This window comes from Castanea sativa, chromosome 6 (assembly GCF_040712315.1).
Source record: "Castanea sativa cultivar Marrone di Chiusa Pesio chromosome 6, ASM4071231v1".
Taxonomy (NCBI): Eukaryota; Viridiplantae; Streptophyta; class Magnoliopsida; order Fagales; family Fagaceae; genus Castanea; species Castanea sativa.
The window spans coordinates 7,828,010-7,853,935 of record NC_134018.1 but is presented as its reverse complement, the minus strand read 5'-3'; the positions used below and the strand labels follow the sequence as shown (position 1 = coordinate 7,853,935).

The 25,926-nt window shown below is 33.8% G+C and overlaps 2 protein-coding genes and 1 pseudogene across 5 annotated transcripts; 1 reads left to right on the top strand and 2 right to left on the bottom strand.

Annotated features, from left to right (window-relative positions):
* Positions 1-646: 646 nt before the first annotated feature.
* LOC142640887 (uncharacterized) lies at positions 647-9,181 on the bottom strand. 2 transcript variants are annotated; one of them, XM_075815201.1, is made up of 7 exons: positions 8,447-9,181; positions 6,306-6,660; positions 4,723-6,137; positions 4,362-4,475; positions 3,869-4,023; positions 2,204-2,317; positions 647-858 (listed from the first exon to the last, which is right to left on the bottom strand). In XM_075815201.1, exons 1-6 carry the CDS (start codon positions 8,855-8,857, stop codon positions 2,269-2,271), a joined length of 2,499 nt encoding a protein of 832 aa, XP_075671316.1. In that variant the 5' UTR covers positions 8,858-9,181; the 3' UTR covers positions 647-858; positions 2,204-2,268. The 2 variants fall into 2 exon arrangements, with proteins under 2 accessions (XP_075671316.1, XP_075671317.1); XM_075815202.1 differs by having other exon boundaries at positions 647-863; positions 8,447-8,988.
* A 6,949-nt stretch (positions 9,182-16,130) lies between these two features.
* LOC142641113 (F-box/LRR-repeat protein At3g48880-like) lies at positions 16,131-19,081 on the top strand (annotated as a pseudogene).
* Positions 19,082-20,864: 1,783 nt separating this feature from the next.
* Positions 20,865-25,696, bottom strand: LOC142638663 (putative BPI/LBP family protein At1g04970). 3 transcript variants are annotated; one of them, XM_075812717.1, is made up of 6 exons: positions 25,057-25,696; positions 24,217-24,356; positions 22,904-23,255; positions 22,319-22,567; positions 21,986-22,111; positions 20,865-21,140 (listed from the first exon to the last, which is right to left on the bottom strand). In XM_075812717.1, the coding sequence occupies exons 1-6, from the start codon at positions 25,462-25,464 to the stop codon at positions 20,952-20,954; spliced, it is 1,464 nt and encodes a 487-aa protein (XP_075668832.1). In that variant the 5' UTR covers positions 25,465-25,696; the 3' UTR covers positions 20,865-20,951. The 3 variants fall into 3 exon arrangements, with proteins under 3 accessions (XP_075668832.1, XP_075668834.1, XP_075668833.1); XM_075812719.1 differs by having other exon boundaries at positions 21,017-21,136; XM_075812718.1 differs by lacking the exon at positions 20,865-21,140 and adding an exon at positions 21,336-21,488.
* Between the last annotated feature and the right edge of the window lie 230 nt (positions 25,697-25,926).

Sequence of the window (25,926 nt, the reverse complement as noted above, 5' to 3'; positions counted from 1 at the left end):
ATGTTTACAAAAAAAAAGCCTCTTATAAAATTTCCGCCTTAGGCCCCAAATTTTGTTGGCCAGCCCTGGCCTCAACCATCCCCCAACTTCTACTTTTTCTTGCTACTTCAAACTTTAGTAGCCGGGTCTGTCCAAAAGGGTGGTGAAAAGAAATGAAAAGCAGGTTGCAACTTTATGATCAGTTGAAAACAATTGGGTATTTCAAATATTAGTTGAACTTTCAAAAGGAATATATTCTTTTATAGTTGTTAAGACTTAAGAGTTTCATGTATGATAAAATTTTACACCAACTAAAATACAACTCAAGCTAGTGATAAATATAACATAGTTGAATTCAAATCCATTGCCATGTACTTCACATGGTGTTCCAACATTTGCATTCACAAAGTCTTGCCTGAAGAACTTCAGAAGATGCATCACTCCCTAACTCTACCTTCTTTTTTTTGTGTCCATATTACGCGGGGGGGAGGGGATTCCCCATTATCCTTTAATAGGCAATCCTAATATTTGTGCTGACTCTTTGCTGTATAACAGGGAGGTTGCTCCTTACTTTACAGAGTACCAGTAAAAGGAATCAAATTAAAACAACTACATTTTTTCACATAAGAAAATGGTTTCTTAAAAATAAATGGAATATTTTAAGAAGTCCAAGAAATTCTGCGGAAATTCCTTCTATAATTTACGGGTGAGATAATGTAATAGTGGGCATGAAGCACCAAAGAGGCATAAAAAATTACAATTTGAATTGCTATTGAAAGATAATACAAGCTAACATCACAGCTACATATTGTACAGGAAATGAATATTGAAACTTCCTTAACCGTCAATTCTCTGAATACCACGTCTGCTATAGACTACCTGTACTGACACATAGTTTATTAGATCCTCCACAGAAACTCAGAAAAGGGCAATATGAACTTTAAGAAAAAGAAGAGAGAGAGGTAAACAAATAAAAGCGTAAATAGCATGCTACAAATCAGTTCCTACAATTCTCATTTCACACCTAAAATTTTCAACAATGACATCCAACTGAATAAATATGAAAATTACACCATATATTGCAAGGTTAGATAAAAACTTATACACATTATTATCAAACAAACTTTTCCCTCTGGGGTTCTACCAAATTATTCCATGCCACTCCAGGATTTGTGATACCAAGAGAGCACTCTGTACACATCTTGGGTTGTTTCCAATACCATGGCGATGGAAAAGGGAAATTTAAACAAGTGACTTCCACTTCATGAGTCATGATGCCCACTTAATTGTGTTAACCCTTGGGGTTATCATAGAGAGGTTGAAAAGGTTTCTTAGCAGACTAGTCAACAAGAGGGTCCAACCACAGCCATTTGAAATTCCAATAAACACATACTCAGAGAGAGAAGGGGAAGTCACCCATTTGTTTTGGCCATAAGACAAAGAATGTGTATTAAATCTCACAAATTAAAAATGGGGAAAAAATGGAGAAGAGAGAAGAACTATAAATTAAGAATTTACAAGAACAACCGATACAGCATAAATGAAATTATTCAAAAGCAAGCAGCATTCATGTTTAATGAAATTAAGGTATAACTATTGTCCTCCATTAAGTGGCAATATTTTTTTCTTGTTTCCATAATTAAAAAATCATTAGAAAAAAATCACTAGTTGGACTAAAGTCACAGTGGCCAGCATATCCAGAAAATTCATACTACTTTCCTGGAAAATTACTAAACCATGTTATGTGTAACAGGATTTTGGATGCAGCCTCTAATATTTTGGAATACTATTAAGAATACTTAAGCCTATAAGAAAAAAATAAATTTTAATTATTTTAACCTTCTCTCTTTACAAATCCTTCCCACCGCCCCGCCCTCGCTCTGCCTCTCACTTTTTGGACTCAAGGTCAATGGAATTAGAGCATATTATCTACATGATCTCACATAAAAGTGAAAAAAGTATTCCTTGTTGACTCGATTAGCCACATAGTGATCTGATTCATCAACCAAAAAGCCCCATCCATAATTATCATTTAATGAATATTTTTTTTCCCCCAGAAAGCATTCTACATTACAGAAGAACATTATTATGCCAAAAAAATTTGTTTCTACAGCTAATTCTTATGAGTCCCATACTCCCATGCTATAAATGACCAAAGATTATTGACATAAATAAAAGGGCTAGAATAAACGAGGAATCAGTAAGAAAACCACATATCAAATACCTGATCAAAAGGAGCATGCAACAAACAAAAACCAAATCAGTCACCAAAATATTAGCATGACCAGATTAACTGTAAACAGGTTGAAACAGCCCTTTAAATTCATCATAAATCCATCTGCAAAACAACATCATTCTCCCGTTAAAGAAGAGCCAAGATCATCCAATTAATTCTCTACTTACACATATAAAAAAACTGCTGGTTATTTTGATAATAGCCATCAGTTCTAATATGCCATGTCTAAACTTACCTCTCTACCTTATCCATTTGTTACGTCTCCTTATGGTCACATACACAAAGCATGTATTAATGCAGTTTAGTAAACATCCAAAGAAATATGGGGTGTTTACTGTTTAGCAAACCACAAAATTGGTTTAGTTCTACTATAGCCGAGCCTGAACCAAAGAGATCTGGCTTTGTTTTGTGCCTAGTTTGTCTAAACTCAAGTTAAAACCGGGTTTGGGTTAACATGTAATTTGTCTAAACTTATATTAAAACTTGTTTTCAGTTTATATTTAGTTTGTGTAGACTCTATATTGTAATTAACTTTTAAGAGGAAAATGTGTGTGTATATATGTATATCTTACATAAATATATAATGTAAAGATAACTGTCAAAGTTAATATATGATATATGGAAACATAAAGATAAAAAAATAAAATAAAAAAGAAGTTTAAAACTAATATTTGAGTAAAAAATAACCTTAATTGTTATTTTAACCAGTTAAAGTTATGTCTTGTGTATTCTTATAGCTATTGGCATCAATTTGTTTAGTGGCAGGTTATCAAACCGAATATTCGGGTATCAAATTTGGTTTGACAAAGAAAAAAAAAACATAAATATTATGCAAAACTGCATTGTTACTTGTTAGTTATTACCACGATACTAAGCACTGGATTGTCTTCATCCAGCACGATGGGATTTGCACATAAATTGCAGCGAGACCAGCACCCACCCACATAGGGATGATGGCAATGGGGCACATTTAACTGGACCACTACCCCCACACCCTAATGGAGTGGATAAATGACTATATTCAGGGTAGGGATGAATTGGAGAGTAAAATTATCACAAACAAATGTCAAGCGGAAAGATTTAGGAAAAGTACTCTTTAACAAGAAAGTCATTTGAGAAGGCATGTCATGGTAATTGTTGTTCTTCTTTTTTAAGTGACATGTTATGATACTTGTTATCTCACTAAAAACAGGAACATTTTCATTATTTCACCAGAATAGTGTAATAAACTTCAAATATATGTAATCTATTTGCAGTATTTCCCCTCAATCTCTTCCCTCTCTTTGCTTTCCATATAAACTAATGGTTTAGTTTTTTTTTTTTTTTTTTCATTATTGGTAAGTTGAACTTGCACCAAGAAAGTTTTCAACGCACAATCTCATCCTCCACCCTTGTGAGAGAAGAAAGTCTCACTTGAGCTAGAGCTCATTGACAACCTAAGGGTTTAATAAGATCAATAAAATATATTAAAAATTACATATACACTTCAAATAATGCATATTTTCAGAAATACCATTACAAAAAAATGTTATGTTTCCATGTGTTGCACACTCCTATAACCATGTACAAGAAACATTCTCTCTACTCTTCCTTTAGAAGGAAAACATAAGTACTAAAGCAATTGCATGAAGAGTAGGTAACGATGAAACATACTTGCACAGGAAAACAGGCTGTAATCCCCTATTTGCATCAGGTCCTGCCTGGCTTCGTCTTTCATTTTCCTCACTAAACTTAGCAGGAGGGAGAACTTCACATGGGCCTTGGATCAAACCAGCCATTATTGTGCTTTCATGATTTGATTCATACACCTATGACAGAGTAATGAGTTTGTATCAACATTGCATAATGTATTCTTGCATACCATCCATTCATATGCCAAATTAAGATGGGGGAGAGAGAATAATTCCAATTTACTAACATAACAGACTACATTGAATGCAACCCCAATGGAGTATGCTAATTTTAGATCACAATGGACTATGCTACTTTTAAATAAGTTCCATCTGGCTGTGGGTGCATCCATATGACCAAAATCTCAATAGGTCAATCAACTAGTCAACCAATTAAACAACCACAGAATTTTCAGGTTGACATGAAATCTTAAAAAATTAATACAGAAATACATGTATATAAGAGAATAGTTCACCTCATTGTTTTCAGGGGCACATGGGCGTCCAACATTCTCTGGCAAGTCACGAGGAAAGTAGCACCTTGTAACTATAACCCACTTTGACCCAGTTTTGCTATCCTCCCACATGGACTGCAATCAAAAAACAAAAATCAAGCATTTTCCATATTATAACCTATAGTAGATAAAATTTACTTGGGAGATGAAACAAATGATAAGCAGTTTCAAAACAGAAAAATATCTAAAACAGTTCAATACAAATTGTAACCCAGAGAAATGGCTTGTATCAGATCTAAAAACCAATTTTAGTGGTCTCTTGGTTGTAAGTGCACAAGCAATAAAGCTAGAAGTGTCATAGAATGCCTGATAATTCACTTGCCTGCAGCTTAGAGGGTATCAATTCACCATGGCTCGCACAGAAAAGAGCATGATCCTGCAGCTTATAGGTTACTCCATTGACCCTACAAGACTGGTAAAATGATTTCCCATCTAAAACTTGAACAACACTGTCAATCCATTCAACACCACGCAAGCCATCCGAAGGAAACCCAGAGTGTTCACTAGCCTCAGTACCAGTTTGAGAACCTCCTGAAGGATTTGCCTGAGCAACAAGTTGGTCATCTTGCTTGATATCATTTCCAGAAGTATAATCAAGATTTTCTCTTATATGTGATTTTTCTGGTTCTTTGACATTGAGGTCTTTGTCATGAAAATTCTTTGATGGAACATCAGCACAGTCTGACAAGACTGCCCGGTCAACAACTTGTGAATTGTGTGAGGGTTGAGAATCATCAGACTTATTACTAACAGTTTCATCTACTTTAGGAGGAAGCTCTATTTTTTGTTCACAAGATTTCTCTTCATGTATAGATGATTCAGAATCTTTTATTTGTTCAGCAGACATTAAAATTGACGAGGCAACAGAAGGAGAACCAGAAGCTGGCCCAGACAAAGGTTTGTCATCAGTAATTTTACTACTTGATATAACGTCATTCCCTTGAGTTTCTCTTGCATTTGAAATCTTCATATCAGATGCTGATTCAACATGATTGGTGCCTGCACTACCAGTACATGTGGGGCTTTGTAGATCAGAGCTTCCATTTGCTGTAATCTTCTGCTGATTGACCTTTGGATCTAAAGTTTCCACTTTCTTCTCAGAAGATGATGCCTTTGTAGCTATGTTGGGAGGCATATTTAATTGATTCGTACTACTTCTCATGACACGACCATATTTCGGGGGCAAAGGTTTCCCTTGGGTCAAGGTCATGCACCTCATGCAATGCCACTCACCTCTAGGAATTCCCTTTTGAGTAGGCTGCAGACACTTTAAGTGATATCCTTTCTCACAAGCATCACAAAGAAGTACATTATCCACCTCATTGATGGTAACCTGGCAATATTGGCAAGTTAAAGCCTTATTCATGTAATCCCTTGATGGGGGAGTCCATTTAGGATGATCCGGACGCTGTGGTTGTAAAAACTTCTGTATAAGCTTAGCGATTTCATTGTGATTATTACCAAGAGAAGGGAGTTGGACAGAGCTCATGCCCTGCGTGGGCTGATGTGTAGTAGGCAAATTTCCAGCTGCTGGTTGAGGTATAAATGGCCTAAAGCTCTGATCTCTCACTACCTGAGGAGCAACACGTGACGCACTTACATCAACAGCTCCCTCAACCTTGGTAGGCGTATGATTTGGAACCTTGTTTTCTTGCACACTTTTAGCCGTTGAGGAAGATTGGGTTTGTATGGACCATGTAGGAGCATTTACCAGTGGATGGTTCACAGAAGAATTTGCTGCAAACAGAAAATTTATGAAGATTAAAGAATTATAACATTAATAGCTTAAGGAAATGGAAAGAACCATCACAGTAAATAGCAAACATAAAAAAACTCAAAAATCTTAAGATTATTTTGCAGAATGGAAGTGCATTTCCATCAAAGCTTATAAGAGGGGAAAGTTACCTTGTACTTGTGATGCAAAAGAAGACCCATTTAATCCTCCATCCAATTTGAACTGTGGTTTTTCAACTTTCTGCAATGGCAAGGAAGAAGAGTCTCTTCCTAAATTACTGCTAGGCAATCCTCTAGAAACCATAACTGGTCGAACTTCATTGGTGGGCAAGGATGTAGAAGTTGCTGGAGAAGCATGACCTAAAGGTGAAGAAGCCGGGATGGCTCCAGAAGAAATTGGCGGATTACTTGGTTTATCTGATGGAAAGATACGGGCAGTATGCGGTCCCCCACGGATGTCGCTTAATGTAGAGGGGTGAGAAGTATATGTAGTAGCATGTGCAGTAAAATGCTTGGACTCATCCATCTAGGGGAAGGCACCAAAAAATAAAGCATAAAAAATCCATCATTTTCTGCTGTATATTAACTTGTATATCAGAGAATAATTTCATCATTTAGCACATTATCAATTAAAAACTAAACCCTTGAAAGTAGTTTGGTAATTTGGAAGAACCCTAATAAGTTATTGTTATTATCGATTTAATATATATATATATATATAGGGACATAGTATAAACATAGACTAGAAGATTAAAAGAATAATACTATGACCTAAGCACACTCGTATGATTGCATGACTTTGAACTACCTGACCAACATAGCAGCTTAGAAATAACATAATTGCACACACACACACACACACACAAAATTACTATACCTATCCAACAATAATTCTCTTCAACCTAAGCCATGACTCACGCCACCACTTTCAGTTTGTCAGCAAATAAAAAAAATTTCAAGAAATATATAAAATCCATTGAAAAACAAAAATATGTATGTCAGACGAGACAACCATCGTTGCTATCTCTTATAATAAATAACAAATCATTGGTTTAACTGGATAACTAAATAAAATAAATCATTGAAATGCAAAGTAGTTGTGTTGGATTGGTATTGCATGTGCAAGAAGGAAGGGGAGTCCATTGATCATTTTATGTTACATTGCCATGCAGGTAGAGAGTTGTGGGATATGGTTTTTTCTTTATTTGGGATTCACTAGGTTATGCCATTACATGTTGTGGATCTTCTAGCAAGTTGGTTGTATAAATGTAGCAGACATAAGTCTATGGTGATTTGGAGTATGATTCCTCATTGCCTTATGTGGGGTATTTGGCAGGAGAGGAATGGTCATACTTTTGAAGGGTGAAAGAGATCAACTCATGGTAAGAAACTGTTTTTTCTCCAGACATTGCTAGAGTGGACAAATGCTTCGGGTCTTTTTAATTTTAGTTCTTTGACAGATTTGTTAGATAGTTGTACTTTCTTTGCTTTATAGTTTTTTTTTTTTTTCTGGTTCCTTAGTACACAGCCTATGTGCTTTCGTTCCCTCTATTGATTTCTTTATTCAATGAAGTTATATTACTTATCAAAAAAAAAAAAAAGACCTTTCTCTTTATCTCTCAAGTCGATGGATCTAAATGATTGATAATACACATTCAAGCCTAATTCTAATTGTTTTGTTTCTAAAGCAAAGATTTTATTCACAACCAAAAAAAACTAGATCATCTTTCAATTGAAAATCCTAAGATGTCCAACAAAAATATCTAAAACTTAAAAGACATTGATTGCATATCCTAATTCTTCTAATCATCTTTGTCCTGAAGCAAATATTATTCAAAACTGATTCTCTTTCAATTGAAAATCCAAATATACCCAAAAAAAGAAACCAAAAACTGAAAACAGCTATTGAATCGCATATCGTAATTTTTTTTTTTTTTCTGAAGCAAAGATATCATTCATGACGAACAAACGCAAAACTCTCTCTTTCAATTGAAAATCCTAATATATCCAAAACAAAGAAACCTAAGAACCAAAACAACTATTAAATATTGCATATTATATTTCTTCTAATTGTTTTTGTTCCTAAGCAAAGATATATAATTCATGACCAATAATCACAAAATTATCTTTCAATTGAAAGTATCCAAATATATCCAATCCAAAGAAACCTAAGAATAAAAAGCAACTATTAAATTGCATATTCAAATCGTTTTTGTTCCTAATATATTCAAATAAATCCCTAAATTCTCTTTCAGTTGAAAATCCTAATACATCCTATACAGAAAACAAAGTTGTAGGATTTGAAGGCGTACCTTTCGCTTGGCATTGTCGAGCTTCTCCTTGATAGTGAACTTAGGAGGACCACGAAACCCTAGCCTCTGATCCCTGAGCTTCGCATTGAGTCCCAAATCCTCCATAATCGACCCAATCGCTTCCCTCCCAATCAAATCCTTAGGAGCAAAGCAAGCACAAGCTTCCGCAAGCTTCGTCCTCGCCTCTGCCATCAACTCCATCTCCGCCGCCGTGGGACTCTTCCCACCGCCTCGCATCCTCGCCATCGTCGACAACACCAAAACAATCTCCGCCACTCTCTTCAGGTCCGGCCCCGGCCCCGGCCCAGGCCCAGGCCCAGGCCCAGTCTTGGCCCGCTTGCTCGACCGGGTCAATTCTCCCTCTCCCGCCGACGGGTCGGGTATTTCCATGGGCTCCACCGTCGGATCCATTCCGTTTAAAACGCAGACGACGCCGTTTTAGACAGAGAGAAAGAAAGAGAGGGAGAGTTTGTGCGTGCGTGTGTGTGTGGGGGGGGTTTTGAAATTTGGTTCGTGTGTGGGTTTTTTAAAATTAGGGTACGTTAATTAGAGACCTTTTTGGCGGGTAATTTAGAGAGCGAGAGAGAGTATGTGTAATTGTAATTTGTGTGTTTGGGTTTTAAGTGGGAGTGTGAGTTTTGTGCGTGTGTGAGAGAGAGAGAGAGGAAGAGGTGGTAGAGCAGAGCGATTTTGAGAGAGAGAGAGAGAGAGAGAGAGAGAGAAAGCGTGAGGGTTATTTGGGAAGTACAAGTGGTTTGTTATATAAAACCCGGTTACGAGTTTGAGAACCGGATCTCAAAGTACTAGGCCTTGGGAGCGTGCGCTGGTGTGGATCCTGTGAACTGTGGACTTTTTTTTATTTTTTTATATGAAGACTAATTTTTTTTTTAAATAAGTAAATTTGTTAGTTTTTTGTCGCATACATTTTTTTTAAAAGCTTTATTTTTAGAATAAATATTTATTTAAAGGCTAAAGTGAAAAATTCACCTTCTATTTTTTACTAAAATTTATTCCAGTCCTCTAATTTTTTTTCTTTCATATCAGTTTTTTTAAATTTTAAGTCTATTTAATTAAAGCCTCCGCATCAAATTTTGTTAAATATTATGGTTAACTGTCTAAATTTTATTCTTTTTTTCAAACTTTTTTAATTAAAAAATGTTTTTCATAATTTAAAAAAAATAACAAAAATTGACGGAGAGACTTTGATTGAATAAACTTAAGACTTAGATGACTTAAATTAGGGGTGTGCAGCCAAAAACGACCTGATCCAACCCAACCCACCAATTGAGTCAGTTTTTAGGGGTTGATGAGTTGAGTTAGGCTGTAAAAAAAAAAAAAAAAAAAAAATATTACAATGGGTCGGGTTGGGTTCGAGTCATAAAATTCACAAATCCGCATAATTCAACTCAACCCACCTATATTTAATATATATTTAAATTTAAAAATAAATTATACAATTTTATTTTTTACTTTTTTACTCCTCTTCCTAAATTAAACTTAAGCCCTAAGTTTTCCTCATAAAGTTTATGTTGGTTTGGTGTTATGTTCAGCTTATTTGGTTATAAATTTGTTTTTATTTGTGTTCATGTTGTTTTAATTCTCAATTTAATATTAATAATAGTAATTAAAAAATATTTGTCCAATCCATGGGTCTAACACGATCCAACCTATCCACGTGGGTTGGGGTTGGGCCCCTATGATGAGTTGGGTTGAGTTGGATTTTTGAATCCACCATGGTGGGTGGGGTTGAAAAAACTCTTCAACCCGACTCATACACACCCCTGACTAAAATAAACGAAAACAAAATTAGAGAATTAAAATGAATTCTGATAAAACTTAAAGAGTGTGTTTTGCATTTTAGCATTTGTTTAATATAAAAGTTATCAAAAACTATATTTACCCAAATAAGTCACTAGAGAACTAAAGATATCAAATGAACCCTAAGAATTAGAGTGTTGTAATTTCTTAAATTATGCCAAGGGTAAAAGCCTTATAATTTCCTTCTTCTTTTTTTTGTTCTACTTATGTTGTAAACTCAACATTTTTTTTTAAAGAAATTAAGGGATGTTTTTCATTTTAGATTTGAGTGTAAATTGCCTAAAGAGAGTTTAAGGTAATTTTGATTTTGTCTGGTAGAATTTTTTTTTTAAAAATTATTCATTTTTGTAAAGTTTATGAATTTCTTATTTTTCCCTATAATTAAAATAAGTGAAAAAATTTAATGTAAAATCTTCAATTTAAGAGGAAAAATATTGACAATTGAGCCGTAGTTTATGAGAAATAATAATACACAATTTACATATTCATTCAAGATCTGAAGGTTGGGGCTTCTCACATATTGTCTTATATTTTGTTAAATGAAAAATATGAAGAAAAAAAATGTCAAAACTAGTCTTTTTTTTTTAAGAAGTAACTAATCGGTATTTTGGTTGTCATTTTCTAATAGTTTGGTTAACCAACATAAAGTTTGCAAAAAAAATGTCAAATATATTCATATTATCTCAATCATCAAGTTTAATAGTAAAAAAAAAAAAAATGTTTAAACACACAAAATTCTCCCCTCCCCTAAAGTGAAATTTCAATTAATAATTGCATGTATTACCAAGATTTTAAAAACTATCCAGTTTGACCCCCTAAACACAAACAATAATTAACACCATTTGAAAATTCCCCAAGTCCCCTGTTTCGATTCTCTCTTTGTGGTTATTATCTATCTTCCATTTGTTGCTCAATCACTTTAGTGTATATAATTGACACAATGTAGCCACTAATTAGCTTTTAGGGACAAAGAGTACAAACAATGTTGAGTTTTGTTTGTATTCAAATTCAAGAGGCAAATTGAATATCTTTGAAAACTCTTGGTCATGCGTGGAAATAAGAGAGAAGTAGAGTAGAATTAGCTCAAAATTAACCTAATTTTAGTCATTTCTACTTTATTCCTATCTACTCCCCCTCCCTCTCTCCTCAATCCAAACAAACCCTAAGGGTTGTGTTTTTTTTATTTTTGGTGTAACGCATTATCCCTTGAACTTGTATGTCACCAAGTTAACCCTTTTTTTTCCATTTTGTCCATTTTCTATCTATTTTAACAATTTTGTTGAGCAAAGTACTGTACTTTAAGTACACAGTTCCTGACATTTGCTTAAGTCCCTAACATTTCAAATGAGTAATTGTAGTTCCTAAAGTTTAAAAATAAATATTTTTTTTGTCTAGTTCCATTAACTTTCTTGTATATGTGGCTCGATATTTTTAAGTCACAAGTTATTAATAAAAATATAAATTATTAGTTTACATTGTACTATCAATATAAAATTTACATTGTCTCTAAACAAATGTGTACAACATTATACACTTTTATGTAAATGTATACAATATTGTACATTTTTATGCAAATGTATAAAATATTATACACTTTGTTAGGATACTTTTTTTTATACCTAATTTTATTTAAGTACCACCTATTTATTTTCAAATACCACTAATAAGTTATTGGGTTTTCCCAAAAAAAAAGTTTGCTCTATTATTATGTTAATCACAAATACTTCATATCTCATTATCTAAATTGAGTCATGATATAAACCATCACAAAAAGCCCAAAAAACTCATATATTATCCAATTTTATTATCATTATTTAACTAAATCCAAAACCGGCCCTATGAGCTCAATACACACATTCTATTCTATTTAAAGCCCAATAATACTTATGCTCGGCAATATTTGAAAAGCCCATGATTCAAGTCTATGGCAAAAAACAATTTTATCAATGAAATTTAAATCCATAATCAAAGTCTATGATTTAAAACCCTTGGTAATTTTATCAATGGAATTCAAAGCCATAATCAAAGCCTATGGTTTAAACCCTTGACAATTTATTTATCCAAAGCCCAATTCACATTGGCAATATCAAAACTCAATTCTCATGGGCAATATCAAAGCCTAGTTCTCGTTGGCATTATTTAAAGCTCAATTCTCATTAACAATATTAAAGCCCAGTTTTCGCTAGCAATATTTAAAGCCTAATTTTCATTGGCAACATCAAAACCTACTTTTCACTGGCAATATTTAAAGCCCAGTTCTCACTGGCAATATTTAAAGTCCAATTCTTGTTGGCAATATCAAAAATCCAACTTACGTTGACACTATTAAAAACTCAAGCTAACTACTTGGTACTATTTCATCAAAAGCCCAAGGTTATTAATACTTCGCAAAATACTATATCATAATTATTTAACTTAAAAGTCCAATAATGAACAATACTTTAAATTCTTAAACTTATTACTATAATATTACAAACTCATGGAATTTATGAATTATTTATTCTCAAAACCCATGGCAATCATCTTATAAAAACCCATGGAAAGTTATGATTATTTATCTTAGACCCATGACATTTATTTATTTCATATCATATTATAAACTCAGGTTCACTATCTATCTTACAACACAACATCCATAATATTTATTTCCAAAACTCATGACAATTATTCACCTTACAAGCATATTATGATAAAAAAAAAAACCAGTATCACATTATTCCACTATAGTGGTTGTTATTATATTTTATTTGAAACTCATGGATATTGTCTCTATTTAAAATCCATGGTAAATATTATTCTCAAGAAATATTGGAGGTCATTATTTAAAAGTCCAAAGAAAATATCATTTACAAAAATAATTTATAGCAAAAATTATGAGAAACTATACAAGTTGTTATTTAAAGCCCACGGAGATTAATACCCAAAATCTATCATAAATATTTATTAAAGCTCATGGATTCATTTTATTTCTACTAACAACTAAAACCCATGTGAAATAAAAATCCATGGCAATATATGGTAGCTTTGTCCATTTTGTAGGGCTCACAATGAGAAAGCAAAAGGATAGGCCCAAGTGGAGAGAACCACCAAGCCAGAGGCCCACCAAAATAATCAGCCCTCATGGTCAAACCTAACATGAAATCTCAGCCAAAACAACCTATTTGTGCAAACTGACCCCGCTGGAGAACTCCATTCAATTCTGTCTTCCGCTATAAGTCACCTCAAGAAGCAACCAAGTTCTCAAACCAAATTAGGAGCTGGCTACTTGTCCCACTGCCAACTCTGACGTGAATAGTACCAGAAGCTAACACCTAAAGGCTAATGGGCAATAAATATCTTTCTTCCCCAGGTTTTGATCACAACTCAAGGAAGACATAACCAAGACCTCCAAGCTCATGAAATCTTTAACCAAATAGTTTATTTTATTACTAAAAATGTATATAATTGGTATATGAATCGAGTTCATGAATCCTAAAGGGGAGAATTTGGGAACATGTGATTTGGAGGGCATAAAAGGATCTCCAGTGAAACCCTTAAGCAACTTTTGTCCACACTCACTTAGTCTCAAACATTCCCTTTCTTTTTCTACATATTCACAGCCCATTAATGCTTCCTAATTAGTCATAAATAACTCTTTACCCATTAAAGACTTAGTTTTAGCATTTACTCTATCATACCATTACAAGCTTACATAGCCACTCACTCAAAACAGCCTATACTACCCTATTCATACCTCACATATATATTCCCCAAGAATCTTAGTTCAACATTTGCTGCACTGAGCCAGAATCTCTCTCTCCCTTCATTCATCCTACTTTTTCCTCTTTTACTTGTAATTATAAAGCCTTTAATCCTTGTTCATTTTTGTTATGATGAAAGCCATAATATTTTAGATACTATGGAAATTTTCCCTTATGTTGACTTAATAATAATAAGGAAAACATATGATTTTTACCATGTAAACACGCTTATTAACCTGTCAGATGTCTACCGTTGGAGGTCTGTTATATTCACTGTTGGACCGTTTTTCCTGTTGTGTACTTGTTATAATTGGTCCACTTTTATATTAACCAACTATGGAGAAAATGCATAATTTTTACTATGCAAATACATTCATTGATTTTCCAAAAATCTACCGTAGGACGTCTCTCTTGCTTACCGCTGAACTATTATTTAAGCACTCATTGTAGTGAGCCATCCTTTGTGCTAGCTTATCTTTGCAAGAGGTATTTTGAGACCTTATTATAATATTTGTTGGATGCAACCAGACTTTGAGCAAAATGAGCTTTTTACACTTCAACGATAACCTTTGGGCCATATTCTAAGCCTAAAGTCAAGTCTCGGTCTTAACTCCCCTAATATCATATGGGCAACGAATAAAAAAATACCCCCAACACACTTTTTGCAAATGTGTAAAATGTTGTGCACATTTAGTTAGTTTACAATATAAATCTTACCCTAATAATACAATGTAAACATATAATTGTCCAATTAAAAAAAATCACACATTGGCAAATCACTCACCCATACAAATACCAATTTGGAACTTTCCCAAATTTAAACCAAAATTTGGACAACTTTTGGTGCTTTGCTTTCCCCACCAATTGAAACCCAAAACCAAACTTATTGTGCGATTAATCACAAATGAAAAATAATGGGTAAAATACTATTTTGGTTTCTAAACTTTATCAAATGTTTATTTTTCATTTCTAAACTTTAAAATTTTCATTTTGCATTCTTAAACTATTGAAAAATTCATTTTTCGTCCCTAAATTATTGAAAATGTTTTACTTTATATCCTACACTTTACTCAAAGTTTGTTTTTAATCCTTAAACTATTGAGAACAATTCTTTTTTATCCCTATTTTTGTCTCTAAACTATTAAAAAAACTCACTACAAAGTTTAAGGATAAAAAAAAAAATTTAAAGTTTATTGACGAAAAGAAAATTTTTGGTAAAGTTTAGGGACCAAAATAGTTTTAAACCTATAATAATAATAATAATAATAATAATAATATTAGAGAATTTATATTAGCTCATGCAAAAAAAACTTTTATATTTTCCCATAAGAACCTACTTTTTCTTTTTATATACTTACTTTTTAAAAATACTTCATATCAGATTATTTATTTTACATTACATTTCATAAAATATCAAATTTTTATTGATTTTTTTAAAATTATTAATCTTTCTTTACACATAACAACCATCATCTACACTCTTCTTTCATTTTTGAAATATGTAAAGAAAGAATAAAAAAACTAAATACAAAATAAATAGTATCCGTATAAAAATACATGATTGATGTAAAAATAAATAGTGTCAGTGTAAATTATACGGTTAACAATTATATATTTTTACACAATTTTTTTTTATACAAGATAGAAATTTTACTCTTAGCTAATCTAAGTGTATAGCTCAATTCTCACATACACCAAAAACCAATTGGTGTCTTGGTCTGATAATAAAGAGTATCATCAGGAGAGAACGTCATAATTGATATGACGTTACTTCCTGAGTAATCATTGCGTCAAGGGTGCACGGTAATTTTTTTTACCCAACTTTATATAGTGTGATATGGGTGAATTTTGAACTTAGTTGATTAAAAAAATGTGATACTGTAATTCAACCCACACAATTCATGTGTTCCCAACAAAGACTCAAGTGAATTATTATTATTATTTAAAAATCAATAATAATAATAATAATAATAATAATAATAATAATGAAATTTTAGGGTGTGTATTGGTTATTTTATTTTCACCAAATCCAAATCCTTTAAAAAAAAAAAAAAAAAGAGAACGAGAACAAAAACAAAAACAGGAACAAAACAAAACACAATACCCACGCAGTCCAAAACGAGAACAAAAACAAAACACACACGACACTCATGGAACTGGAACTGGAACTGGAACTGGAAGGATACTCAGACGAACCCACTTACTCATTCTCCCTCGGACTCGTTTCGGAGCCCCAAATTGTTCCTGAAGAACACCAGCTCCCAATCACGAAGACTTCGGACCAGAAGACCTCATGGATTCGAATCCTGAGACACCACCAAAACGCCGTCGTCTCCTTCCTTCAAAGGTAATAATCTGGTACTTTTTTTTTTCTTTCTTTTTCGTTAGGCTTTGTTTTGATTTTGATCACGTGGTGGTCAAGTAGAATTTTGTTTAGTTTAATTAGAATTCTGATTTTGATTTGTTGCTTCACATTTTAGTTCTATTTTGTTTTGATTAAAAACATTGTTGTTGTTGAATAAATATGAGTAAGAATTCCTGTTCAAGACTAAAAAAGTAAAAACATTTTCATTTTGTGTTACTTTTTGGTTAAGGTTTGTTTTGATTTTGATTATGTGGTGATAAAGTAGAACTTGTTTAGTATAATTAGAATCCTGATTGTGATTTTGTTGCTTCACATTTAAGTGCTATTTTGTTAATAACATTGTTGTTGTTGTTGTTGAAAATAGAGAAATATGTCAAATATGCATAAGAACATAAATAAAAAAACATACATTTTTTCTTTCCTTTTTTGTTCAAGACTAAAAACATTTTTTCATTTCGTCTGAAGCCAGTTTAAGCTATAGCCATTTCACAACAAATCTTAGGTGACAAGTTGTTACTGGTTCTAATTTGGACCCAACACTGAAATGACTTTTTTGCACACCGTAACAACTAGTAACAACTTGCCATCTAGGAATTGTTGTGGACGAAGCATTTCTCAAGTAGTTTATGCCCATGCCCATGAGCAACATCCAATTAGATGTATAGAATTAGAGAGTATTTTGTTTTTCATTTCGATAAGTGCAACGAATATGTTTAAAATATGTTGTAGTTACATCCAAACCCATCTGGTGAAGCTGTCAGTGTTGTCTATGTTTTAATAATAGTCAGAAGTCAAATATGTTAGAAATATGTTGGGTCTTAGAGTACTGTCAGTGAAGCTATAAGGTCACATTTTAATTAAAGTTTTTGATTAGTGGAAAAGTTGGAGGAGTGGATTTCTAGATATTCAATTATGTTGTAGAAAAGCCAATCGTTTCATGTTCTCTAGCTACTTTATATAAGCAAAGATTTCATCTTCTTCTTCTTCACTTCTCTCAGTACATATCATATTTCGTGAATTTGCAGGTACCTCTCTTTAGTCTCTCCCAGATTAAATCGTAGTTTATTGATATTCTGTAATGGATTAATATCTCTATGTCTTCGTTTTATTGGACTCCCTTGGGGTCCAAGCGTATAACTTAAATTTGATTTGCTGTTTATTTTGTATACAATTGTGATCTAGAATATGCTTGATTTGGTATATTATAGATAGCTGGATCAAAATGGGAGGATTTGAACAAGGACTGTTTGGTGAACGTGGTTACAAGATTGGGCACGAAATCACTGCTAATTGTCATTCCTTTTGTGTGCAAGTCATGGTACAGAGTGAGCCTTGGTCCTTCATGCTGGCAAACTATTACTTTTCAAGAAATCAAGTGTGGTCATCAGTCTTGGTACCATTTTTCTTCAGCTTATGCATTTTTTAAGTCCATTATCAAGCGTAGCCAAGGAAATGCTACTACAGTCATGCTACCTACCCTATGCATAGAGGAGGTGTTAAGATATCTTGCAAACAAGTAAGTTTTATACCTTACCTAATTATTTTATTTTTTATGATAAAAGGCATTAATGCTAATCTTTTGTTTAGTTTGAGTATTCTTAATGTTTATTAAAAAGTCTCATGTCATAAAAAAACTATTAAAATAGTGGATAATGCTTGAATTCCACCATGTGAGAGGGATAATTAGAAATATAATGAAAAATAGTTTAACAGATATCATTTCCCATTGTCAACTGGTCACAATGTCATAGTTTTACCCTTTCCTTAGTTCACTGTTCTTATATGCAGTGTCATGGATGTGCACATGGTTAAGTGGTTACTTCTAACAGGCGGATTGGCGATGTTGTTCAGGCTCACTCTTGTATGTCACAAAGAATAAAAGTAGTCTAAAGTCTTGAATGATTTTCAGGAATTTTAAACCTAAATTTGAGTGAAGGTGCAACATTACTTTTTGTCTCATCCTTGCTGCTTACCTAATCTTTGCAACTGCCCAGGTCATAGTATAGATTTTTAGCAGATCTTGCTAATACGTATTGAAGAGTGCCATTTCTAGTTTTGTCATTGATGCAGTTCATTGTTTCCAGGTGCCCTGCATTGAAGGCTCTGTATTTTCCACCCGCGATATGGGACAATTCTTCATTTGTTTTGCCAAAACTTATACGTAACTGGAAAAATCTAGAGCTGTTGAAACTTGGAAATTCCATTAACATGGTTAAGATACTTGAAGGAATCAGCCTTCACTGCAAGAATTTCTGTCGGTTAGACATTGATTCTACAGCATATATTGGGAGACGCGCAGCAGCAGCCATTCCCACCCTTCTGCCAAACAAAAAGTACTTAAACCTGAGACGGGCAAACATTAGCCAGACAAGTTTGAAGAGAATTCTGCGGGGCTGCAAGAAGCTTGTGCATCTGACATCTGGATGTCAGGGACAGTGTAGGTTTTGAATGTGATAACAAGTTACTGAAGCTTGGTTCACATATTAGTAATTTCCAAATTTTCAAAGATGATGATGCATACATTGTGGGATTCATTGGTGAAGTCGAAATTTATGCTGGTTTTGAAGAAAATGCTTCAGAGACGTGACAGTTTCTACAAGAAAGAAGATGATAGGATGAAACATAGAGCAGGAGAGAGAGAGAGAGAGAGAGAGAGAGAGAGAGAGAGAGAGAGAGAGTATGATGCTGAATTCTCAATTATTTGCTATTCTGTGCAGAGAACTCCATATACACTAGAGGAGTAGGATTAATTACAGAAATATATACTAACAAAATTGATGTAATTACAACAGATTAACCAAATTCTTCTAAACGACTCTAACAGCTAACTGCCTAACATGTTCTACAATAGAAAGCTACAGGTAGCTGAAAGAATTTTATCTATTACGAAATTGACTTGATTTTAAAATTTGAGAAACAAAATTGAAATTTCCCCATTATTGGAGGAACAAAAGTGTAGTTTGGCCTTCATTTTTCCTCCTTTATATATTTTACTAATCACTTTGACATACATAAGTTTTGAAATGGAGGAGTTGGAAATGGTTTCCAAGGGTCAAATGCCACAAGAAACATTGTAGCCCAATTTTAATGGAGATAAAAAAAATAAATAAAAAAAGCCTCAGGATATCAAACAAAGCCCATCAAGGTAGTTTTTGTTCTGTTTTCCTACAATAATATGCACTAGTAGAAATAATGTCTGTTAATGTAGTGGGTATTTATGAACTCATTCCAATAAATTTCTTTATTGATGAACCAAACCCCTAATCCCCAACACTCGACTCGCAAGAGAAATGGTATAGCTCTCCAGCTCGGGCAACTAAGGGCCGGGCCTGGGAATTTAAGGGACAGTACTCTATGGGAAAGAAGCTCTACTGAAGCCCAACATAGCTAGGGTCAAGCCAAGAAGGGCATAATGCCTCACTAGGCGACAGTGAGCACTCCAAAACTCAAGTCAACTGCAAATTTTGGAAAGAGAAAATGAAGAGAGAAAATTGAGAGTTATGGCCTACCTCCTTCAGCTGAGAGACAGAGAACAGAGAAGGGTGGTGTTTATATCTTTTAACACCAAGTGTAACATGGTAGGGAGCATTATTGCTATACAAGGCTGCTTTAGGCTAATGGGACAGTCTCTTGATGGGACAATTTGATGGAATGAGATAGGCCGCCACAGCAAGTGCAGTCTGTGACTATCTCCGACCAGTCTAATACACACACTATCTTAGGCTAGTCTTAACGGGAATGAGATCCGGTGCAATAGCATATTGCTATTGCATCGTGCAATTAACTATAAATGCCTGAGAGAGAAGTTAAAAAGTAAAGTGTAAAAGTGAAATAATAAAAATTTAAAAGTTAAAAACTTTTTTATTTAAAGGCTAAGGTTAAAAGCGACTTTTGTAACTTTCAGCCTCAACCATTGATTACCTATTGCATGGTGCAATAGAAATTCAATCTGTCTTAATGCAGAGAGCCTGAACGCCCTGTTTCGGATGAATTTCCCCTTATACCCTTGTATTTATTTGGCTGCCTCCCACAATAAGTTTTCCAAAAGTGACCGGTCAAGAGACTCTGGCACACAAAAGTGATCAAAGGGGGTGGTCCTTGATCTCCTTGGGAGGATATTTTTTTACCCTACTAGGACCAAAAAAGAAATCAACTTGGACTTCAGTCAGAAGCTGAGTTAGATGAAGTAATTGAAACTGATGTGCTAGGAATGTAGTTAATTCGGGTCTGGCCCTTCACAACCCCGGGCCTAATAGGTAAATTGGTTTGATTTTTTAACCATTTTCACAACGTTTCTTACTCCCAAAAAAAAAAAACACACACACACACACACACACACACACACAAACATTTATCCTTCACAAGCAAAATCTCAAATTTTTTACCATACCAATTTTTGTTATCCTTCCACATTTTTATCTGAGATGTGAACTTGCCATTACCTCTTCCCAGTGCACCAAATGTTTCAAATTTTTTGTACAAGCATCTCTTATATAACATTGATGACAAAACTCATTTAACACTTGAAAACACTACATTTACAATTCTAAATTTGTAAGCACAGCAAAGAAATGTATTTCGTTTACATAACAGCATATAAGTATTGTTTTGTGGAGGCCAGATCACTGTAAACTATAACCGTTGAATCTGTGCAGACAATTTCAGCATCCTGAAGTGTAAAACCATGAAGGATTGGCAGAGGAAATCCTCTTCTTAGGTGTGAGTTCACATATGGCAAGAAAACGGTTTTCAGGATAGTTGACATTACTGGCTGCAAAGATCAACACTTAATGAGATTTATAGCAAGAAAGTAATGTCCCTTTATTCTATTAAGCGAATGCAATAAACAAGAGGAACTATATTGATTTTTGTCTCAAATACTTACATTTATCTTACAATAAACATGACATTCACGGTATAATTAGGTAAAAATAAAAATAAAAGTTTCCCAGAACCTATTTTAAACCTCCTTTCCACCGTCAAGTTCACCTATGGGCCATGGGTGCAGAAGTGCTCACAAGTGATTATTACTGAATGAACAGCTAAGACTAATGAGATCCAGAACTTTGCATCTTTTAGCTCATTGACTCAGACTCCTAGACCACCATGTCCATCACTCCTGAATATTTATGGTGCTTGATATAAATATAAATAGTCAGAGTTTCTATGCCACTAGGAAGTATGTCTAAATGATTTAAAAAATAATAATAATAAAAAAAAACAAAAAAAAAAACAACAACAACAACAACAATAACAACAACACTAACCGAACTCTCAACTTCAGAAACTTGTAACCACCATACACCTTTGGCATGATGGTCACTTTACAAGTACAAGTTTTTATAGCGTGGGGCTAGGGGAGGTAAGGGCTGGAGTTCAAGTTTCCAAGAAAGAGATTCATACTCATACACTAAGGCTAGAGTAGGATTTCTATCTTAAATAAAATAATAAATTATATACTTAGTTAGGCTAGAGTAAGATTTCTATCTCAGATAAAATAATAAATTATATAAATAAACTTGTAAAGAAAATTTTGGTCACTTTTTGGCTTTCTATTCCTCTTCAATTTCCTAACAACAATATGTTTGATCTGACAGAGACCAAGATGACACTAACCTGAAGAAGATTCATCTGCAGGTCACCAATCTCACTCCACTTCAAGTACATAGAGAAGTCTTTCAATCTGACACTACCAGCTAAATTATTCCTCACGATTTCTGCTGAGCCTGATGTACTTATCTCCTGCACCAACAAATAGCACACACTGATTCTCATGAAGCACATATTGATATGTCCAATTGTTGATGTGAAATGGTGATTCTAAATATACATAATAAAAAATAGACTTAGAAAATGAGAGAAGAAAAGCAGGAAAGAATCAAGTAAAGATAAGGAAACTGCAGTGCATAAAAATTTACTTCTCCAAACAGATATTTCAAACAAGTTTACCAATGAGATGCAAGCAGCCGGTATAGCTTCACCAGAATCGATAACGTCAATCGTCACATCTAAGTTAACAAAAGCATTGATGTCATCCTTTGCAACTTTTATGATTGGTGGAGAAGACACAGAAATATTAAGATTCATGTCATCATTTGGATACTTCTCATATAGTTGAGGAACAATGTATCTCCATCCAGCAGTGTTCAAAATGGACTGATCCGGTATGTTGTCAAAAATCCAGTGCATATAATCTGCCTGACCACAAAAGACACATAAGTTCAGGTGTTTCAGGTGTCCAACTTCATTGCATCATAGAAAATAAAATTTTGCAACTTGGGGATGTCCATTGCAAGTCAGTGCTCAGGCAACTGTTTCAATCCAGTATATGACACTTCGGTGATACTGAGAAAAAGCCAGAGCCAGTTCAAGTAACATGTCCCATCTTGACAATGTAAAAAATGCAACACATAGTTTTATAGCTTGATATTTTCAAAATACCATATTGGCACTATTAAAAGAGCAAAAGAGATCCTTTCAACTACACCTGAATAATGAGTAAGAAAGCAAAGAGTTGACAGTGAAAGAACTTACATCAAAGTAAACTAATGATATCGAATTAAAAAACGTTTCTTGTAATGAGATCTGGATCATCTTAGCAGGACTGCTGCAGGAAGAAGAACCCTTCCATCCTTTATGGTTATAGTTTGAAACTACAAATGCATCCTTTGCTGTTACTAGACCATTAATCTCAAATTCAATGGAAGAATTAATCATCACAGGATTGTCCACAAAAGTAACATTTAAAAAAGCAATGCTGTATACTGGGACTTGTTTTGGAATTGATTGCAATGAGGAGTCAAGCTTTATTATCCCTTCTCTGATTTTCTTGGAAATAGCATTTTCAACTGCAGTTGCTATTTTCTTTTCAAAAGCATCCACCACCCTGGAGTAAAAGTAAAGGAGTTTAAGTGCATAAGTAGTTAATTTTTTAAATTAGTAAGACACATTAGAACATGGAATGCAGACTCAGACAGAGAGAATAATAGAGATTAATGTAATAAACAAACAAAAAATAATGTGTATTATCAATTAAATGATGTGTTTTGAAGTTAGTATGATTAAAGTGGGAAGGGATCTCTACTTCTATATGACATGTTTACCTTGAGCTTCCTTAAAGTAAGCTCATTTTTTTTTTTTGGTGGGGGGGGGGGGTGTTTGAAAAAGTAAGCACTTACATAAATACAACTATAAATGCCAGTAACACGATGAAACTACTTTAGGGCAGATATTCTAACCAAGAGAGGTTGACAATTTATCAACTTTACATTTATAGAACGAGCAGGCTAGGAAGTCACATGAACACTGATAAGTTGATGATTTAGTACCACACACTTCCAGTCTTGTACTTTTGGCTCTCCAGTTAAAACCGGTTCCCAAAAGAAATCTTGTGTGCTGGATCGAAATTAAGTTAAGGTTTGAATCTCAAGAAGAGAAATAAAGGGGAAGCTTCTAACAATATATTCCTATGGTCTACATAGTTAAATGATTAAATTTACCATATCTCAATAGTTTAAGCTTTGGAGTATGGTAAATATAATCATTTAACCACAAACTTCTACCATTACAATGTTAGTACCTCCAACTGAAGCAACTTCACACTTGAAACCACTTACATTTCTATAATATCTATGTAGCTATCAAACTTCCCCCATAAATGAAAATAATCTGATGGAAATCATAACAAATAATTGAAAAATAAAAAATTTTGTTGACCAAAGAAGAGAAGCAAATCTGAATTTGAATCTAAGTTGATGCTCCACCACAAGAAAAATAAACCTTCTTACTAGAACAGAGGGAACTGACTGTTTATCAGTAGAACTTGATTATATAGGAAGATTGCATACCCTTGGTAAAGCCAAGATGCTCCACCATTCACCTTTATTGAGATATATTTTACATGACATCCACATTCCAACACAGAGAGCTTAAGATTTCCTCCTTGGTTCTTCAGAGATGCAGTTACCCCTACTTCCATACCTTCAACCTTCAAAGAAACAGCACTGCTTAATGAGAAAGTAAAGTTCAAGTTAAAAACTCCCTTGACAATTTTTGCAAAGAAAAGTGTATTCTTACAGGTTTCATTTCATGTCAGCCATTAAACAGATTTGTTTTTATAATTCGCCCTTACATTACTTGTCATTTTCTTTTATCTTTGAAATCATCTCTTCATATGACATTTAAGAATTTTGTTTCATCTTATTTAGTATATGCTTTTTTGAGATTAATATGTTAGTAAATCAAGATATTTATTTTGTGACAGTAAGACTTAAATGAACAGACATGATGACATATTACGATTAGTTGCAAATTACTGATCATTGAACCCCTTCATCACATAAATTTTGGTAACTTGCAGAACAAAAACAACAACAGTCAAGCCTTAGTCCCAAAATTTTAGGGTCAGCTATGGATGCTCCACAAACTAATGAGGGATTTTTAGTTACTTGCAGAAATCCTATATAATTTTTTTGGTTTCAGGTGAAATAGGACCAGCAATTTGAATGGAACTTGAAACATAGTGGCCATAAGCACTTTATCCCCACACAGCCCACTCCTTTTAAGATAAACAGACTCCAAATACTATGACAAAGGAAGAAAAACTACATATCTACCATAGCTCAACAATATACCTATTTATTTACTACAATTAGTGCAAAAGTTAAATGAAAAACCTGGCTGTATACCTGAACAGATGCATCCCCATCATCTGTAATTGCAATTGGCACCAACCAAGTACGGTAAGAATACTGCCAATTCATGCTCAAATTTGCAGTGGCACCTGAAGCAACTAAGACAATACCTGTCTCTCCAGTATTAACATATGAGGAAGCAATATCAACATGAAAAATTGTAATATTTGAAAGAAGCATATAGACTTTGCCAACAAGTGGGATTTTCACAAACTTCTCAATATCAGGCAGTTGAAGGGGAATAATAGAGGAAATAGCCGTGTCTATGAGCACATCCTTGGCAAAATCAAGACCCTTTTCTGATATGGTCACAGAAATGAAGCCCTCCTCATTGGATTGAATTTGGGTACTGGTAGGAGTGAATAAAAATGATAAAACTATCAACAAAATAATGGGTGCCATTAACAGGAGAACTCAGAAGAGAAGTTGCTCAAAGAATGATCAAAGACCCTGTTTTTTCTGTTTGTTTTGGTTTTTGGTTTTCATGAATTTCATATGAAAGTCAACACTCAAATTACACAATATTTTTCAAATAAGAGCTAAACCGACCACCATGTTTTTCTGATCTTCTTGTGTTGAAGCAACAGGTGGAAATTTTAGGGGTTGTGTTGAAGTTATGGTTGGTTGAAGTTTTTGGAGTTTTCCTCATTAATTTTAGTTTTGTTGGTGGATTTTTAGAATAGAATTTGTATAAGATATTGTGGCTGCTTGACAACAAGAACCACGCGTATCTGCCTCGCGTTGTAGAGCAACATATGTTGCAAAGAGAAGAGTGGTGCTACATTGCTACGCCTGCTACAAATACAAATACAAACGGATCCACCCCATAATAAATCTTGAAAAATGATTAGATAATAGATAGTA